The sequence below is a fragment of the Cynocephalus volans genome, chromosome 3 (assembly GCF_027409185.1).
Source record: "Cynocephalus volans isolate mCynVol1 chromosome 3, mCynVol1.pri, whole genome shotgun sequence".
Taxonomy (NCBI): Eukaryota; Metazoa; Chordata; class Mammalia; order Dermoptera; family Cynocephalidae; genus Cynocephalus; species Cynocephalus volans.
Genome location: NC_084462.1, coordinates 89389995 through 89410922, shown reverse-complemented (window position 1 = coordinate 89410922; position 20928 = coordinate 89389995). Strand labels below are relative to the sequence as shown.

Sequence of the window (20928 nt, the reverse complement as noted above, 5' to 3'; positions counted from 1 at the left end):
AATCAAAACCCACTAGTATAATAAAAATGGCATTCATGAAGAGAAAACATGCAAACAAAAACGATATCTACAACCTAAGGAACCAACAAACACAGAAAACAAACAGTAAATCAGAAAGCAAGGAACAAAAGACACCTAAGACAACCAAACAACCAATAAAATGCTAGGAATAAATCAACACCTTTCAATAACAACTCTTAATGTAAAAGGCTTAAATTCCCCAATCAAAAGACACAGACTGGTTGACTGGATCAAAAAGGAGGACCCAACTATATGCTGCCTATAAGAGACCCACCTCACCCATAAAGATTCACACAGACTAAGAGTGAAAGGATAGAAAAAGATTTACCATGCAAACAGAAAAGAAAAATGAGCTGGAGTAGCTATTCTTATATCTGACAAAATAGACTTTAAACTAAAAACCATAAAAAGAGACAATGAGGGACACTACTTAATGATAAAAGGACTGATCCATCAAGAAGACATAACAATCATAAATATGTACGCAGCCAATGTTGGAGCAGCCAGATTTATAAAACAAACTCTATTAGATTTAAAGAAGGAAATAGACACTAATACCATAATAGCAGGGGACCTGAACACCCCACTGTCAATATTAGACAGATCATCTAGGCAAAGAATCAGTAGAGAAACATAAGGTCTAAACAAGACTCTAGACCAATTGGAATTGGCAGATATCTACAGAACATTCCATCCAACAACCTCAGAATATTCATTCTTCTCATCAGCACATGGATCATTTTCCAGGATAGATCACATATTAAGTCACAAATCAAGTCTCAATAAATTAAAAAAAATTGGAATTATCCCATGTATTTTCTCAGACCACAATGGATTAAAATTAGAAATCAATAACAAACGAAACTCTGGAAACTATACAAACACGTGGAAATTAAACAGCATTCTACTGAATGACATATGGGTCCAAGAAGAAATCAAGCAGGAAATCAAAAAATTTATTGAAACTAATGAAAACAATGATACATCATACCAAAACCTGTGGGATACTGCAAAAGCAGTATTAAGGGGGAAATTTATTGCATTAAACGCTCACTTCAGTAGAATGGAAAGATGGCAAGTGAACAACCTAACACTTCACCTTAAAGAACTAGAAAAACAAGAAAAATCCAAACCTAAAGTTAGCAGATGGAAAGAAATCATTAAGATCAGAGCAGAGCTGAATGAAATTGAAAACCAAAAAACAATTCAAAAGATCAATGAATCAAAAAGTTGGTTTTTTGAAAAGATAAATAAAATTGACAAACCATTAGCATGGCTAACAAAAAAAAGAAGAGAGAAGACTCAAATAACAAAAATTAGAAATGAAAAAGGCGATATTACAACTGATTCATCTGAAATACAAGGAATCATTTGAGACTACTATAAAAAACTATACGCCAACAAATTTGAAAATCTGGAGGAAATGGATAAATTTCTGGACACACACAAGCTCCCAAAACTGAACCATGAAGATGTAGAAAATTTGAACAGACCAATAACAATAAAGGAGATTGAATCTGTTATCAGAAGGCTCCCAACAAAGAAAAGCCCAGGACCAGATGGATTCACAGCAGAATTTTACCAAACATTCAAACAGGAATTGACACCGATTCTTTACAAACTATTCCAAAAGATTGAAACGGACGCAAATCTCCCAAACTCATTCTATGAAGCAAACATCATCCTGATACCAAAATCAGGTAAAGATATAACCAAAAAAGAAAACTACAGGCCGATATCCTTGATGAATATAGATGCAAAAATCCTCACTAAAATACTAGCAAACAGAATACAGCAACACATACGTAAAATTATTCACCACAATCAAGTGGGATTCATCCCAGGGATGCAAGGTTGGTTCAACATACGCAAATCAGTAAATGTGATACACCATATAAATAAAGTCAAACACAAGGACCATATGATCATCTCTATAGATGCTGAAAAAGCATTTGATAAAGTTCAGCACTCATTCATGACAAAGACCCTCTATAAGTTAGGTATAGAGGGAAAGTATCTCAACATAATTAAAGCCATATATGCCAAACCCACAGCCAATATCATCCTGAATGGGGAAAAGCTGAAAGCTTTTCCTTTAAGAACAGGAACTAGACTAGGATGCCCACTCTCACCATTCCTATTCAACATAGTGTTGGAAGTACTAGCCAGAGCAATCAGAGAAGAGAAGGAAATAAAGGGCATCCAGACTGGAAAAGATGAAGTCAAACTGTCCCTGTTTGCAGATGACATGATCCTATATATCGAACAGCCTAAAACCTCTACAAAAAAACTGCTGGAATTGATAAATGATTTCAGCACAGTAGCAGGATACAAAATCAACACACAAAAATCAGTAGCATTTCTTTTCTCCAATAGTGAACATGCAGAACGAGAAATCAAGAAAGCCTGCCCATTTACAATAGCCACCAAAACTATAAAATACTTAGGAATAGAGTTAACCAAGGAGGTGAAAAATCTCTATAATGAGAACTACAAACCACTGCTGAGAGAAATTAGAGAGGATACAAGAAGATGGAAAGATATCCCATGCTCTTGGATTGGAAAAATCAACATAGTGAAAATGTCCATACTACCCAAAGTGATATACAAATTCAACGCAATCCCCATCAAAATCCCAAAGACATTTTTCTCAGAAATGGAAAGAACTATCCAGACATTTATATGGAACAATAAAAGACCGCGCATAGCCAAAGCAATGCTGAGCAAAAAAAAATAAAGCTAGAGGCATAACACTACCTGACTTTAAGCTATACTACAAAGCTATAATAACCAAAACAGTATGGTACTGGCATAAAAACAGACACACGGACCAATGGAATAGAATAGAGAATCCAGAAATCAACCCACACACTTACTTCCATCTGATCTTTGACAAAGGCACCAAGCCTATTCACTGGGGAAGGGACTGCTTCTTCAGCAAATGGTGCTGGGATAAATGGATATCCATATGCAGGAGAATGAAACTAGATCCATACCTCTCACCGTATACTAAAATCAACTCAAAATGGATTAAGGATTTAAATATACACCCTGAAACAATAAAACTTCTTAAAGAAAACATAGGAGAAACTCTTCAGGAAATAGGACTGGACACAGACTTCATGAATACGACCCCAAAAGCACGGGCAACCAAAGGAAAAATAAACAAATGGGATTATATCAAACTAAAAAGCTTCTGCACAGCAAAAGAAACAATGAAAAGAGTTAAAAGACAACCAACAGAGTGGGAGAAAATATTTGCAAAATATACATCCGACAAAGGATTAATATCCAGAATATATAAGGAACTCAAACAACTTTACAAGAAGAAAACAAGCAACCCAATTAAAAAATGGGCAAAAGAGCTAAGTATGCATTTCTCTAAGGAAGATATACAAATGGCCAATAGACATATGAAAAAATGCTCAACATCACTCAGCATCTGGGAAATGCAAATCAAAATCACACTGAGATACCATCTAACCCCAGTTAGGATGGCTAAAATCCAAAAGACCCTGAACGATAAATGCTGGCGAGGTTGCGGAGAAAAAGGAACTCTCATACATTGTTGGTGGGACTGCAAAATGGTGCAGCCTCTATGGAAAATGGTATGGAGTTTCCTCAAACAATTGCAGATAGATCTACCATACGACCCAGCTATCCCACTGTTGGGAATATACCCAGAGGAATGGAAATCATCAAGTCGAAGGTATACCTGTTCCCCAATGTTCATCGCAGCACTCTTTACAATAACCAAGAGTTGGAACCAGCCCAAATGCCCATCATCAGATGAGTGGATACGGAAAATGTGGTACATCTACACAATGGAATACTACTCAGCTATAAAAACGAATGAAATACTGCCATTTGCAACAACATGGATGGACCTCGAGAGAATTATATTAAGTGAAACAAGTCAGGCACAGAAAGAGAAATACCACATGTTCTCACTTATTGGTGGGAGCTAAAAATTAATATATAAATTCACACACACACACACACACACACACACACACACACAAAACCGGTGGGGGGAAGAAGATATAACAACCACAATTACTTGAAGATGATACGACAAGCAAACAGAAAGGACATTGTTGGGGGGAAGGAGGGGAGGGAGAAGGGAGGGAGGTTTTGGTGATGGGGAGCAATAATCAGCGAAAATGTATATCGACAAAATAAAATTAAAGAAAAAAAAAGAAAGAAAAATAAATAAATAAATAAAACTGTTCTAAAAAATAAAGTACATTTTAAAAAAATAAATAAATAGTAGTATCTGAGTTAAAATTTTTACTGTTCTTCAGTTTCAGATGATTCCAAAGAAAATGTCAGAATACTGTGCGTGTGTGGACGGAGAGAGAGAGAATGAACAAAATATTAGGTAGGTTTTCTTTTAATTTAATAAAAGGAGCTCCTTGTAATACATATACACAACTTTTGTATATGTAATATATATTGTGTATGTCTGTATATATAGATCTCATCTATTTAAACTATTTCTTTTTATGTAGAGTTAGAAAATAAGTTATAAATAATTATAAGGAATAGAAATACAATTTTTAAGAAATATAAAATATATTACAATGTATCTTCCCATACTGTAAGATGTGGTGAACTAACTTTAGGCAGAATGCTCATTTTGCTCAGTTAACAAATTATGCATCCCTAATTTCTTTTCTTACTAAATGTTGACCACTGAAATAGCACATCCTCTACTCCTAGAGGGAGCCAAGTCAGACAGCAGAGAAAGTGCTTACTAAAATAATTTTCTCTTCTTCCCTCAAAAGGGAAAAAGTCAGTGGTGGTGACCAATCCTGCACAAAGCTCACTACTAAGCCCTATGGAAGTAGGTTCCCCTAAATCCAAACAAACTGTAGTCCCTTATGAAGCCTGCTGAGAAGACCAAAGGGAAAAGGCATTCCACTTGTTAAATGTTTATTATTTGAGCTTAGCAGCCAACTATAATAAGGGAAAGAGGAAGCAGTCTGCAAGCTGCATGCAGATTTAGCTACTCAAATTCCATGAATGTAAAATAGAACACTGAGGCTAAACCCTTAATATCTACTAGGCAGTAACTTGAGGGAGATGGTAGTTGGTAATAAAAGCTTGGTAATAAAAGCTTGCTAATATTTGGGTCAGTGATTTGAAAGCAACTCAAGTCAACAAAGAACTAAAATCCTCGACACTGGGAAAACTGTTGCTTCCTCTTACTCTAAGAATTACAGTCCACCAGAGGAAAGGTACAAATCTCTTCGCTCCTATATCTCCTTTGAGTGTTGTGCAAATGAGAACAAACAGAAAGCTGGACCCAGCCTCAAGAGTTTTAGGGTCAAGTACTGGTTGTGTTGCTAATTGTCTGTCTTCTTGAGCAAAGGAGTTCACCTCTCTGAGCTCTGGTTTTCCCAACTCTAACAGAATAATATTGGATCCAATGCTTTTCACAAGGTTGAGGATCAAGAACTTTTTACAAGGTATGTGTTCAATTAAAGGTGAATTAATATAAAACCTGATCTATGGTACATTTTAACCTATCATCTATTAAATAATAATAGCTACTATTTATTAAGTGCCTAATAATATGCTAGAACATATCATATGAGGCCCTTTATATTCACTATTTTAATTCTCACTTTAACCTCCAAGCCTGATAATATCTGATAAGAAAAACAGGCTCATAAAAGTTAAGAAATTTGCCCAACGTCACAAACCTAGTAATAAACGGCAAAACTGTGATTCAGAACAGTCTGGATCTAAAGCCTATGATGTTTCCACTAGCTCCTTAGAATTAATCTGGCATTAACAGGAAAGGAGGCACTCACAGCAGTGCATTTTCCAGATGACTACATCTTAAGTTTAAAATTTTATGTAAATCTAAAAAATATAAAATGCACTTCCTGTTTTGCTTTAATTAACTAACCAAAGAGGAAGCCTTTGTTCCACAACTTTGGCTCATAATTGTGGACATTCTGATGTGTATCAGAACATTCAGTTCCTCAAACAATTGCAGATAGATCTACCATATGATCCAGCTATCCCACTGCTGGGAATATACCCAGAGGAATGGAAATCATCAAGTCGAAGGTATACCTGGTCCCCAATGTTCATCGCAGCACTCTTTACAATAGCTAAGAGTTGGAACCAGCACAAATGTCCATCATCAGATGAGTGGATACAGAAAATGTGGTACATCTACACAATGGAATACTACTCAGCTATAAAAAAGAATGAAATACTGCCATTTGCAACGACATGGATGGACCTAGAGAGAATTATATTAAGTGAAATAAGTCAGGCACAGAGAGAGAAATATCACATGTTCTCACTTATTTGTGGGAGCTAAAAATAAATAAATAAGTAAACAAAAAAAACGGGGGGGGGAGAAGACATAACAATAGCAATTCCTTGAAATTGATACGACAAATAAACAGAAAGGACACTGTTGGGAGGGAGGGGGGAGAGGGCGGTGGGAGGGAGGTTTCGGTAATTGGCCACAATAATCAACCACATTGTATACTGACAAAATAAAATAAAATAAAATATTAAAAAATAAATAAATAAATAAAAAGTCTAACCTGGGGGGGGAAAAAACATTTGCAGACGTGTAAAGCTATCTGCCCTGCTGCTCAGCAACTCCAGCCCCTAGGATTTCCACAGTTCTCTCCTTGCTAACGCTGAGCCATCTGGCATGAGCACCGGCAGTACTTCTCCCAACCCGTGCCCTAGTTACTTTTCAGTCAGTTAGGAAATCAGATAATTCATGGTATATAAATAAATCTAAGTCAATATGGCCCTCGGATAAGAGCTTGAAGGTGGTTCCTACTAAATACATCATATAATCTAGTTCTGCTATTTTCTTCTTTGCTTCCTTCTGGATTATAGCTGTGATCTGCAGAGATGAGAGTCCCTGAAAACAGACCTCCAGGTAAATGGAGTTGTATTAAACAAATATAGTATCTTTCACAGTATCCCCTGATCACTTTAGATTTCGATTTACCAAACTCTCATCTTACAGTTCTTAAAATGGAATAACAATATTAAAATATATAACTTACAAAACCTATCATAGACTAAACTATTCAAGAGATTTATTTATTTGTATTTAGTTGCATGATACCTGAAACACAACATGTATTAAACATTCTCACTAAACAATCATGCAATAATGATGGTAAACTATAAACCAGATAATAGCGGTGAGAGCCAAATGCATTCAAGAAAAGCTTTTCGTAGCCTAAATGCAATCTCTTCCAAACACCCCATCTCTCTTTCCTATCTAAAGCCAGTGGAGGGAATGGATAAACCCCCCTTTGCATATCAAGTGTAACATTGAACACATAGCACTTAGTTGTTTACAAGTATGCCTCCTTCCCCTCAACCAGACAAAATAGAAACTCCCTGTGGGGAGGACTGTTTCTATCTCACCTTTTGTACTCTATTCCCAGAGCCTTGAATAGCAAGCTCAATGTAACAATTGCTTCGAAAGTGTGAATGAATGAAAGTCTCATTCACTCATTCTTTAAGTATATAATACTGCCCCTTCTACCACACCACCCGTCCCACATCAGTCCCTGAGAAGGACAGTAATGCACTGCTTTCCATGAGATGGCTAACATATCTGTATTAAGCAGCAGTATAAAAGACAGAATCTTTTTTTAAAACCAAGGTCACAGTAACGCAGGGTATCTGTTTTCAACTAACATATAAAAGTAATATGCCCTTACCTTAATAGTTAAAACAGATATATAATCTCAGTTTCAGAATTTACTTTGTATATTTTAACAACATGAATTGCTTTTTACCCTTCTAAAATTGATTGTGTCTACTTGGAAGTTGAAGACAATATAATGGCAATTCTTGAGATTTCTATTCATTTTGATTTCAGACATTTACACTTCATAAAAACTACTAAAACATACTGTCCCACATTCAAGAACCACTAGTCAGCTCATGGTTCACGCCTGGTGCCACCTGTTTACCAGGCAGCATCAGTTTAATTACTATAGGTTCTTCTACAGTAAACTATTCTCTCAATACCTGTTGACTTTGGATTTTTTCCAGTTGACTTTTCTAATACCCAAATCCACATATGATTCAGTGAGTTCTATATTTAATTCTCCTTCTGAGTCACTTGGGGGTATTCCTAGTTTTGCAGCAGATTCATAGAGAGAAATTTCATGTTTGAGTCCTGTTAATTCTTCCTACAACACAAAATTATTGAAAATCATTTTCATTATTTTCCTATATGAAGAAATCATTCAATCCATCTGTGTTTCAAAATTTGTTTTAATGATAGATGGCAGAAAACTTCTTCAAATACATTAGCAGACATTATAAATACCTTCATCAAGGCCAGCACAAGGTTTTTAAGTAAACTGAATGAACAAATGAATGAATGAATGAGAAAGCAAATGTAAGTAGTTTCTCTCACACCTCCCTCTGTTACATTTTGTCATCTATGAAAAGCACCCCTTGAGCTACAAGGCTGATGGCAGCACATTTTTGGCTTACAACAGTAAAGGACAAAGTAGACTGGCGTGCCGAGAACTGTCAGTGGTGAGAAAGCAAAAGATCTCTTTCAGTGGATGTAATACTGGAATATTTCTTCCCCAGTATTTTCCTCCCCCTCCAGTGAAAAATGCAAGTGGCAACGGAGATGTGAGAACTGCAACTAAATTAAATGCTCCACACACCTGTAGGTAAACTTATCTCTGGGTTACACCTGTAGATGAAAGCATTTGCCATGTGAAGAGGGTGGTGGGCAGAAGAGGACACGGCCCTGGCTCTGCAGTTCCACAGACCTGGGCTTGACTACCCAGCTGTGTGGGTGAGACTGTGAACAACTCTCATGGGCTGGTCTGAAGATGGTCCAACCACCTCAATTATATAGAGAAATCCAAGATTCAAAACGGTGATCTAGCCGTTTCCTAATTCAGTCACCCATGGAGTCTCTTCCAAGTAACAATACTCACTTGCAAAGCCTTGTTCATGTTTTCACTCATAGCGTGTGCCTTTTGTGCTTGCTGCAGCTGGAGCCGTAGCTGAGCCACCTCCTGTACTGAGCCTGCAGGGGAAAGAATCATAGGATACACTAAATGTAAGGAGACAAAGCACCTATTATCTACAGAAGAACTTGAATCCACTGAGGCTACAGAAAGTGAAGTTCTGCTTTGTTACCACTATCACTTTAGGGGCATAAAGGGTATAGAGCTGTTGAGACCCAGAAGGCATAGGTCTAGTCCAACATTTCTAAGATTTTGTATGGTTTCCTGTATGTCCATGGGGAGTTGAAGGCATGGGCTACTTGGCCATGTTGTGAATCACATCAGTCATGTCTATAGACCTTAACATAAAGAAGTCCTTTAATAGGTGCATAACATTCCAACTCATAGAAAGCCAAAGGAAAAAAATTTTGAAACCCCTTTCCACCCTCCAATAAGAAACTACATGTAGCAGCCTTTAGCTTCTTTTTAAATGCTTTTATTTTCATCATCCCCATATCTACATTTGAACAAAGTATATTAGGGTTTTACTTCTGGAACTTTAGAATCCTAATATTTTAAATGTACTAGGGGAGATTCCCATTTAAAAGGAACTTTATTGAGTTTCCTCAAAAGAAAATGACCATCAAGGAAATGATTAAGTGAAGTGATGACATATTATGCAGCTAAAGAAAATCATATTTTCAAAACCTTTCAGGGCCAGGAAAAAGGTTCACCAAGTAATGCCAAGTGAAAAGAAAGGATATAAAACTAAATGGATCAGTTGGTTAGAGCACAGTGTTATAACACCAAGGTCAAGTATTAAGATCCCTGTACCAGCCAGCCACCACAAGAGAAAAAAAAAAAAAAAAAAAAAAACTAAACGGGGAGTATAATCCAAATTTTGCTCCCAACTAAACATACACACATATTAAGGCAGTCCTTGACTTTAGCATTTTCAACTTTGACTAACCCACCCTTTCACATACTCATACTGTATCAACAGTCTGACTGCCTTACATATGCCAAAGTGTGATTTTCATATATCAGTTAATGAACAACCATTGACCTATTTTCACAGTGTGAGCTACTCACTAGTAAACAGGGCAGTTTTAAATGTACAGCAGTGTGCATACAAACATTTGATTATTTTATTACCTTTAACCTAATAGCATTTTATACAGATTAATAAAGAAGAAAACTACCACTGAACTAATATGATAGGAAGCATCAAGTCTCAAACTTAATACAATGGAGACCATACAAGAAATCTTAAGCATGACAAAAAATGTAACTCTCTGGCCTCAATTGACCAGTTAGATGGCTATTCCATTGTGAAGGGAAAAAAATAAAGAAGTTATATAAAAGGAAACAACTAAGGGCCGGCCCGTGGCTCACTCGGGAGAGTGCGGTGCTGATAAAAGGAAACAACTATATGATCAAACAGTGGGCCTGAAAAAAGCAAAATATAATGAGACTTTATAATCATTTTTAGCTTTCAGGGATAGAACTTACCTTACAAGATATATTTTATTGTTCAATTTCTGCACATTCAGCTTTAGTATGTTTTCAGAAATGCACTACACACAGAAGCAATGTTTTATCTATGTGTGTGCATTCATTTCACTTGAAGAAAACACATTCAAATGTTAACAATAAGTATCTCTGATTAGTATGATTATTGTTTACTTTTATTTGGTACTTTATACTTATCTTCATTTTACAAATTATCTAATAAAAATAAACTACACCTTTATATATATCAATATTAAAAGGAAAGAAAAAAGTGTATCATCAATTGCCTTTTCTGTCTCTTCTGGATTTTTAGAATTCACAGATCCTTCAATGTTCTCTCTGCATCTTATACTGGCCTTCTGGGGAGACAGTAGCCCAACCAGACACCCACCTGACTGCAACAAGTGGGCACACTGCTGTTGACTCTCCTCTAGACTTCTCGTCAACCTGTTAATGATCTCAGTCTTTTCTAATTTGATTGCTTCTTCATTCCTTTCCAGTTGTTTCACATGATCTTTCAAATTAGAGCAAATGTCTTCCTAAATAGAAAGAGTTCAAGTCATTTTCATGATCAGTTTTAATAAACAGTAAACAAAAAATTATCATACATAATTGAATTTTAAGTCAAATATAAAATCATCACATGGCAGCGTCACCTTTTTTACAGGGTTAAGTGCACAGGATCAAGAGTCAGGAAAACAAACTTGTGTGATCTTGAGTGAGGCCTCAACTTCTCAATCTATTTCTTTTGTAATTATGCTAATGAAGATTGAATTAGATGATTTCCCAAGTCCCCTTCTACTCTACATTCATAAGACACTGTTATTCTCAAATTAGATTTTATTCAAGCCAGAGGAAATATATTACATTTCTAATTGCATTATGCTATTAGGGACACTTATATCAGTATACCGATATATATATTTACATCAGTATATATCAGTACATGTATACATATTTAGGCAGACCACTTTGAATCATGGAATTTGTATCCCAAGACAGCAAGGACACAGATAAACACATGGAAACTCACTCTACTCTGAGTAGCCAAAAGCTCATTCTATTCAAGCAGCAAAAATAATCTTTCCCTCATCTGAACTTCTTTTAAAGTTGATCTGTAAATCTCTTACCTTTCACATGTCTTATTTCTCTTAATAGTCTCCTTGAAGGTACCTCTGCAGTGCCTTATAGAGGGGCAAGTACTATGACACTTGAAAAATGAATGACAAGGTAAAATAAATAGGCTAAATGTGTATGTGCAAGTGTGTAATTATATGGGCATATATAGAAAACATAGTTTGTATACAACATACTCAAGTTCCTCCAAAAAGGAAATGTGTTTGGGAGTAACAAGCCATGGGAGTCCCAAGTCCAGGTAGGAGGAAACATCACTGAAGAAATCACTGCTCACTCTAAAAAGGCTACACAGGCTGAATTCCAGGCTAATGGCAGAATATGGGAGAGAGAAGAGTGAGTTGAGGTAATTGGTTAAAATTTACTTTAAGGATATTAACACAAGGCACGCCCCATCATGGTACTAACACAGAAATTTCCTTCAGCAGTGGAAAGGGACTCTGAAGTCTACCATTTTAGCTTAAAAATTCACAAGAATTTTGTATTCTATTTCATAATGTAGCTGTGTTTGCTTTAAATTTTTTCTACCAATTTTTTGAGCAAAATGAAGCTTCTGGAAACTGGTCCATGTTTATTCAACACTGCAAACCTCTTGGCACATGCTGCTGATTCCCAGGCCAGCTTGAGAAGCATGGTTCTAAAGTGCCAAAGCAACATGGCAAACACAATGAATGAGCTAATATTAATGACAGTGTGAATGTGTGTGCAAGACGGAGTCGGGAGACCACTAATATTTATGTTCTGGGGAGGTCACGATAGTTTTTACAAGAGAATGGGAACTGGCAAAAAAAAGTTAAAGAAAAGGTAAGTACGAAAAAACATTGTAAAGAAAAGGCAGACTCTAGCAATAATTTGACTGTATGCAACTATCAATTAAATCATGGTGTTTCTTGTTGCTGACTTCCAGGAAACAGATTATATTTATAAAACTATGAAGTTTTAATACCAAAAAACAAACAAAAAAATGTAGTAGTTTCATCTTTTCCATGATTAGCTTAAGTGTGAACACTCAGTTCAAGACTGATAAGGGCAAATATCTTTTAAGACTGAACAAGACAGGTGTGGTTATAAAGAGATGATAGCTGAATCTGCAGAGAAAATAGAACTGAACAGGATTCTAGTGCACAGAAAAATGAGAATTAGACCACACACAGAGAGGTCTGTGTAGTCTCTTAGTCAAAAGAAAGTGCTCAAAGTGGAACCCTTAAATATAAAAATAAGAAAAGTAGAAAATAGATCAGGTGACGGTAATGACATAAAAACATAAAAACTATATCATAGATTGCTATTCCTCACATTACATGGAATTAAACAGTCCCTGTACTGAATTTTGTCTTTCAAAATGTAATTAAACACCCATTCATAATAATAATAAAAAAAAAAACTCTCAGTAAACTAGGTGTAGAGGGGAACTTCCTCAACTTGAAAAAAAAAAACAAAAAAAACGCTACAGCTAACATCATACTTAACAGTAAAAACTGCTCTAAAAAATAAGGCCTATTAACATATATATATTTTAAAAATTAAACATACATAAGCCTGTTTACATCCTGATATTTAGCTGTTGTTCAATAAAAGTTTGTTAAACAGATGAAATAATATTAGACTACAATGTAGTTATCATCTATTCCCACCAAGAACAACATTTTTATAAAGCAGTGAGTTTTAACCTTTTGTGAGACATGGCATAAACCTCCTGGAAAATCTGAATCAGCTCATGGGTCTTCTCAAAAAAACTGCATATTCTCACCCAACAGAAAATCTTACCCACAATTTCATAGGATTAATGGGCTTCCTGGGGCCTAGTCATGAACTGCCTTAGGAGACACTGGGTTAAGAATCTCTGTAAGTAGCAAAATTTACTGTGTGTGAATATCTACCCTGTTAACACTGCGTACACACAATACATAGGTATGAAGTTGTGTATGATTACATGAGAGCTACTCAGAACCAAGACAATGGAAAATTTACTCAAGTTTCTCTGGGTAAATTGTCCAGTTATCTGTACCTTGCTACTATTTTCCAAGAGTTGTTTCACTTTTCTTTGTAATCAGTTGAATGGAGTATACTGGGAAAAGATTTATCTGAAAGGGAAATATTGTACCTCTCCTCAATAACTTTTGTAAAGAAAAAAGAGGGCAAGGGGCAAAATGCAGCATGTGTATATGGTTACCAGGTATGTAAGAAAACCATATTCATTTTGTGCAACACATTCATGCATTTTTCTAATTATAGGCAGGCATCTTTCTAGGTCCTGGCTGATTTTTATAGTACCTCTCCAACCAGGAATTTAAATTTGGACTCTGAGATAATATAGATTGAATAAACATACCCTGACCTTTTTTGAAAAATACTGCTGAGCAAATTGATAGCAAACTCACAGCACAAAAGTGACACCATAAGAAATATTCCCAGAAAGAACAAACTGTAAACACTTCAGAATCACTACTTTGCAAAGCAGCTATGCAGTTAAATGCAGAACCTAACATCAGGCCATGCTCTGTTAAAAAAGTAATAAAATAAAAATTTATAGAACATAAAAGTGGGGAAAGATCTTAATCAACACCTTCGATTTATGGTTCAGGAGTCTGAAGCCCACTCAGCACAGAATCAATATTTTGTTCTGTCTTCTAGTCTAGGGTTCTTCTATTGAAGCAAGCGGGTATGGGGCGTGGGATGGGGGAATGAGAATAAAGAACGCAGTGAGCAATAGAGTAGAACACACTAGGAATTCGCTCCAGGCCATACCCAATGTAATTGTGTCTAAATCAACAGAGAATGGAGAGATCGGCAAATAACCCAGCATGGAAAAGCCACCAGACTCCATTCTTCTCTTGTCATCCAAAATGGACCACTGTCCAAGTCCAACTAACTTTAATGCTACTACCTTGTGTTTGGCCAAAATTAATTTTAACAATAAAACTTTTAAAATTAAAATGATCAAATCAAATAAAAATTAATGAAACTATATCTCAAATTATTTTTGTTTAAATTTTCTATAAAGCAGACTTTTTAATAATTTAGTATAGTTCTCATCTTTCTCCACCCTATATATCTTCCACATTAATCAAATTTACAATGTTTCTATGTAAAAGTAATAACAACATAATTAGTAAAATACACCTAATAAAAATTCATATAAATACATACAAAAATAAAATGGTATATAAACAATTATTATTGTCAATAATGCGATCTTTTATAGCTCTAGCTAAAAGCATGGAAAAATTTAGTCAGCTATGTAAGTCAGAAATAACAAATCAGGATGAATTTTAAGCGTGGTGGGTTTCTCCACAACCTCACAACATATTTTTCTTCTCTTCTTCCCTTGGGTGAAATCAATTTTGAATTACATTACAAAAAATGCATTCTAAAATTTTATTCATTCAAGTGATTACCTAGAGTTTTGGAGCACAAACAAGCCCATCACCTGACTCATCCACAGCTAACGATATTTTATTCACTTTTGGGAAAAAATAATAAAAATTGACTGTGCAATATGCTCAAGTTTCAAATGTCAATGTGGACTTTCTCCCTTATTTTATATATTACACTATTCTCAAAATGAACTCTTCTCCCAAAAGCCATATCTCGACAGTCTTTATTGACAGGTGTATTACCAAATGCTGGGAGGCCCCAGATAGGCTTTCTACTGGTTAAGCTCTCAAGACAACCTCACAGGTTCTGGCCAGCCCCCACACTCATTCCTTTCGGTCCAGATTTATTCTAGGACCATACAAACAATATGCATAAATATTCTACAAATAAAGCACAAGTAATGTGAGAATGGAGAAAGTACAAACCAATCCTACAAGAAGAAGAGTTTCTAAAATTATACCTTCAGGATGTATTCATAGATTAAAAAATCATTGGCTCTTAAGTTTCACTCACAGTCTAACATCGAGTATAAACATCCAAGATTTCTATACAATGAACCACAAAATATCAGTTATAAAGAATAACCAGCTTTACTTGTTGATAACAGTTGTTCATTTGAAATCATCCCAACCTGCTCCTTAAGTGCAGTAATTGTAGCATCCAAATTCTTCTGTAAGGACAACACTTGCTCTTCATACTTCTTTGTGAGGCCCATGACAATGCTTTCATGCTGCTCTCTGGCTCGTTGAAGTGATTCAGAATGGTGAAGGTCCACTAGTTGCTGCTTCAAGCTTTCCAGAGCCATTTCTGTTGTTCTGGACTTCTTGATCATCTGGTAAATACACACAGGAGACCCATGTCTATGGCATTTTTACTCTGCACGCTCTGTAGACTTTAACTCTGAAACTACCACACTTTAATGAGAATAAAGAAGGGGTCTCCCCTCCATCATGGCTCCAGCTCTTTAAAACTTCCCTAGCTGGAACCTGCCAGGCTCGTGGTTGTTGGAAATAATATTTATTGAGAAAACAGATTTTGTAGTTACCTGAGGAGAGTGAAAGAGGATTTTACGCAGCCGCAGCATGATGGCAATGTATGTATCAGGCAAGGAATTTGCTGTTACTGTATTGGTCCCAGTGTTATTTGCATTGCTCTGTGAGCAAAGCATGGGGCAACCCAATTATTAGGTCATAGAAAAATGATGACTGTTTCTTGAAAGGCATGAAACCTGCCAATGGTCACTTACTAAAAACAAAGTTTTGAAAGCTAGAACTGCACAGTGTTGTAGGCAAAATAATGGCCCCCAAAAGATGTCCACATTTAATCCCCAAAACCTGTGAATATGTTAGGCTACGTGGCAAGAGAAAATTAAGGTTGCAGATGGAATTAAAGTGGCTAATCAGATAAGCTTAAAATTAGGGGATCAGCCTGGATTATCTGCGTGGGCCCAATATAACCACGAGGGTCCATAAATGCGGAAAACTGAGGCAGAAAAGTCAGATCCAGTGAGACTCAACAAGTCACTGTTGGCTCTGAAGAAAGAAATAGGCCACAAGCCTAGGAATGCTGTTGGCCTCTAGAAGCTGGAAAAGGCAAGAAAATGGATTTTCCCCTAGAACCTCCGGAAAGCAATGCAGCCCTGCTGACACCTTGATTTTATCCTAGTGAGATCCATGTCAGACTCTGACCTCCAGAACTGAGAGATACATTTGTGTTAAGCAAAGCCACTAAATTTGCTATTACAGCAGCAGTAGGAAATTAATATACTTGGTGATTCTGTTGCCTTTATTTCACTTTTTATTTATGCTACTCTATTTATAAATGCAATTTCTAGATTATAAAATATTACAAAGTTATAGCCTGTTACTACATAAAAGCAATTGAACTTTTTAATCTAATAACTTTGTCAGTTTTCAAAAAGTTAGAAATAATTCACATTACCTACAAAAATTAAAATTTCAAATGAGAATTATTCTTCATTCTATTCTAGAGATTGCCTATTTATTCCAATACCATTTTCATTGCCAAGACATTTATTCACTTGCTCAATAAAGAACACAAATTGTCCACCAACCAGGCTTGGCTACTAATGACTTGTGACTATTTCCATATATCATATTGCTGTCTATCTCATTAATCAAAGAATGTGTCACCACTTTAAAGGCAAGTCTAAAAAACAGTCCCCCAAATGTTTAAAAAGCAGCAAGATTATCTCTGCCTTCCTCAAAGAAAAATGGGGTGACAACTCTGAAGGGGAACTATTTGGTTCAGGAAATTTAGGTTCTGATGCTCTGTCAATAACTGGTTTTATACCCTTGGGCTAGTAATTTGACCTCTCTAAGACTTGGTAAACTCATCTATGAAATGGTAAGATATAATACCTTCCTAATCAGAATTCCAAGATTTTTTTTAACAAACATGAGAAGCTGATTTGCAAAATCTAGAAGAGAAAATGTGGAAAAGAGTTGCAAAATTTTTGAAGAATATTAAGGGTAGCCTTTGTTTACCAAATTACAAAACACACCATATAAAGCTCTAATCATGATAGTATCAGAGTGGGAATAGAGAAATAAATAAGAAAATCTATATATAAATAGATTAGATCAATTTTGAACAGCAATATTCACTTGGCATACACTGACCACCAACTACATGCCACGTGCTGAGCCTAGGTGGTGGGGGTACAAAGATGAGGGCAGCCCCATTGCCTTCAAGAGTTCTCAGCCTATTATAACAGAAGTGCTCATCTGGCTTGGATGAAAAAGGAAACCTGTGTGCAGGCACCTGTTAATTACACAGCAGTGTGCCTGTGCCATGGGAAGGGCATTCCAGAGAGACTACTGAGTTTGGGGAGAGTAAGAGAACAGATAGGCCAGGATCAGATGGTCATCTTAATACCATATTTCAGCCCACAGGAAAAGTGGGGTGATTGAAAGGCTTTAAGCAAGGAAAGGACATAATCAGAACTGCATTCTAGAAAGATGACTCAGATGATCAAAAGAGAGAATTTGTGGAAGGGTAAAAGACTAGAAACTAGTAAGAAACTTTTGCAATAAGAGGGTAAAATCCTGTATAGACAAAAATGAGACTCAACAGAACTGAGTGGCTAACTGGACAAAGGGGAACAGAGGACGTGAAGTCTCTCTCTTCCAGATGTCGGCTGTAGATGACCAGGTGGACTCAGTACCACTCCTCCAAGGTAGGCAGACTTCTTGTGGAGGAAGACAACAGACTTCACAGTTCTTCTAAATTTAGTCTTACCCTACCAAAAGTTTTCCTAACTAACCTTTTCACTTAACTTTTTTACCATAAATAATCAAGTTAAACTATTTACCTGTTCTTCATTGACTTTCAGTGCTTGTATTTGGGTCTCCAGTGCTTTTATTTGTGCTTCAAGCTGTATCTCTCTTTCTTTTCCATTCTGAAAGAGTTTCTGTGATTCTCGAAGGCTGAGGGTCAAACCATCCTTTTCATCTAGGGCATTAAAAATGTTTACCTAAATAATATATATTACTGTAGAGGAACTCCAATTGTCATAATCCCTATTAGATATCAGACCTATATCATACACAAATGTCATTGAATTAAATTCAATTCAGACAAATGACTTTTAGTTGACTTACAGAAAACCAGATAAAGAAATTATTAAAAACAAAAAAACCCAAGAGACGACAAAAAAATTTTAGAGAACCAGAACCACTTCCTTTAAAAATCTTATTGTATCCCTTCTGGGTCCAAAAGATTTATTAATAATTTCAGCATCTGTTTACTGAGAAGCTACATAGATATAACAAACCCCTGCTAATCAAAGAAGGTATCTGAAGACTAATTAGCTCCTACACATACTTGCAATGAACTCTTCAAAACACCTAATCTTAAGATCTTCCCACATACTTTGCTATAACACCTCACAAGTTCTTCTCTCAAAGTAAATTTTATGAGCAATACAGAAAAAGACTTTTTCACTATCAATTAACTTTGAAATGAGCTAGAGTTCAGTCACAAAATGATCCTACAAATGAAAGTTCAACATTGACCAAAACTACAGAAAGCACAAAGAGCAAGAAATTATAATGTGAATCTGTGTTTACTCCACGTGCTCATCCTAGATATGGCACCATTTTCTCTCTGGCACACCTAAAACAATTCAGGATCACTAACTCTTACTGGGTTTAAAATGTTTATGCTACTTTGTAGGCTCAGAAAATGTCGCATTGCAAACTAAATACAAGTCACTCTGGGAATTAGAATACATCATTCCAAGGTAATGACATAAGAAATAAACTACCTTTCAGGATAGAATGCCATCAGCATAGTTAAATAATGTTCACTGATTCTAACAGCCTAAGAAAGAAGGTGGGGGAATAGAAAGAAGGGAAAGAAGAAAAGGGAAAAAAATGTGGACTACAAAATAGTACGTTCTGGAGAGAAGTAATCCAAGGCAAGGACTCAGAAGCCCTGGGTTTTTGTTTTGCTCTGCCTGACTTGTCGTTGAGCCCTCTGACCAAGTGCTTCAACTCTCTAAGCTTCATATTAAAGTGGGGTTATTGGAAATAAGATATCTAGCTCTAGTGTACCTTATAAATGACAGCACCCAGCAGTTATCTTACCTTTGATCATCAGAAGCTGGTGATTCAGATATCGAATTTGATGTTCACTTTCATTTAACTTTTCAACTAAATTGTCTAATTGTCTCTCTTTTGCTTTGTTAAGAACCTGAAGTTGAATAATGTGTATATTTTCTGCAGAATCTGCTTTGTAATTAAAGACAAGTTATTAGATAAAAACACCATTTGTGGTCATTTAGAGCAGTGTTTTTCAAACTGTGGCTACAACTTATTAGAGTAACATGAAATCAATTCAGTAGATTGTGACTAGCATTTTAAAAAAAAAAGGTAGAATATAATAGAATATATCAGACAGCATCATGTAGTAAGAATAAGTATTATATTATAAAATGTTTCGTTTATGTATAGGTACTTACTTATATAAATATATATTGTAGACCACATCACAACATAAAAATTTACTTCTTACTGCTGGTCACTGCCAAAAAAGTTTGAGAGTCACTGATTTAAAGTATAACCCTGAATCACTACCATTTTGGCCAATTAAAAACCAGTATATAACAACTACAATGGCACAGAGTAAAATGCTCTCATAAATTAAAAACAAAACAAGTACATCAGCTTTTTAAAAAATCACTTTTAACGAAAATTTCCAGACACCATTCTCAAAATACTTTAAGTAGGAATAGGAAATATACTGTATTTATATTTATATTGCTACATAACTGCTGAATTAATTAACTAATGAATAGATTAATAAAGAATTGTGAAGTCTTCTTTCAGAAACAAAAACATTTCAGGAATTGCTTTAAAAAGTCTAGAGAAAAAATGGAAAAAATGATTGGTGACAGAAGAATAATGTTTCAACTATGTAATAATAAATACTCTTAATTTTCTACTAGAATAATAATTCTGTAAATTTACAATCAGTATTAAGTGCATTTACTGAGTTTTAACTACTTGCTAACAAAATAATGCAGTCTTTTGTTTAAAAAGAGATATGGTTAAATTTAAAAAACTGAAGATTGAAAACTTTGTTATCAGTCAAACTCCTCTTAGGCCTTATAGCAGGGCTACCCCAAAAATAATTACAGTCTCCAAACCCCACCTCTCTTCAAACTCACTTTTTAAATTTTTTTATTTTTATTCTTTGGGCCAGTAAGGGGATCGCACAGTGTGGTCTGCACCACACACGCTCAGCCAGTGAGTGCACCGGCCATCCCTATATAGGATCCGAACCTGCCGCCTCAGCGCTACCAGTGCTGCACTCTCCTGAGAGAGCCACGGGGCCGGCCCCAAACGCACTTTTTAAAACCACTGTTGCTAAGAAGCTG

At 35.8% G+C, this 20928-nt stretch overlaps 1 protein-coding gene across 2 annotated transcripts in view; it reads right to left on the bottom strand.

The window, feature by feature from the left end:
• CEP152 (centrosomal protein 152) overlaps positions 1-20928 on the bottom strand; it is an 85670-nt gene that overhangs the window by 52287 nt on the left and 12455 nt on the right. For both annotated transcript variants that reach the window (XM_063091771.1, XM_063091772.1), the window contains exons 6-11: positions 19637-19777; positions 18361-18500; positions 15658-15858; positions 10906-11053; positions 8991-9082; positions 8056-8219 (exon numbers count right to left, since the gene is read on the bottom strand). In XM_063091771.1, coding sequence (XP_062947841.1) covers positions 8056-8219; positions 8991-9082; positions 10906-11053; positions 15658-15858; positions 18361-18500; positions 19637-19777 — 886 coding nt within the window. The remainder of the gene's footprint in view (positions 1-8055; positions 8220-8990; positions 9083-10905; positions 11054-15657; positions 15859-18360; positions 18501-19636; positions 19778-20928) is intronic.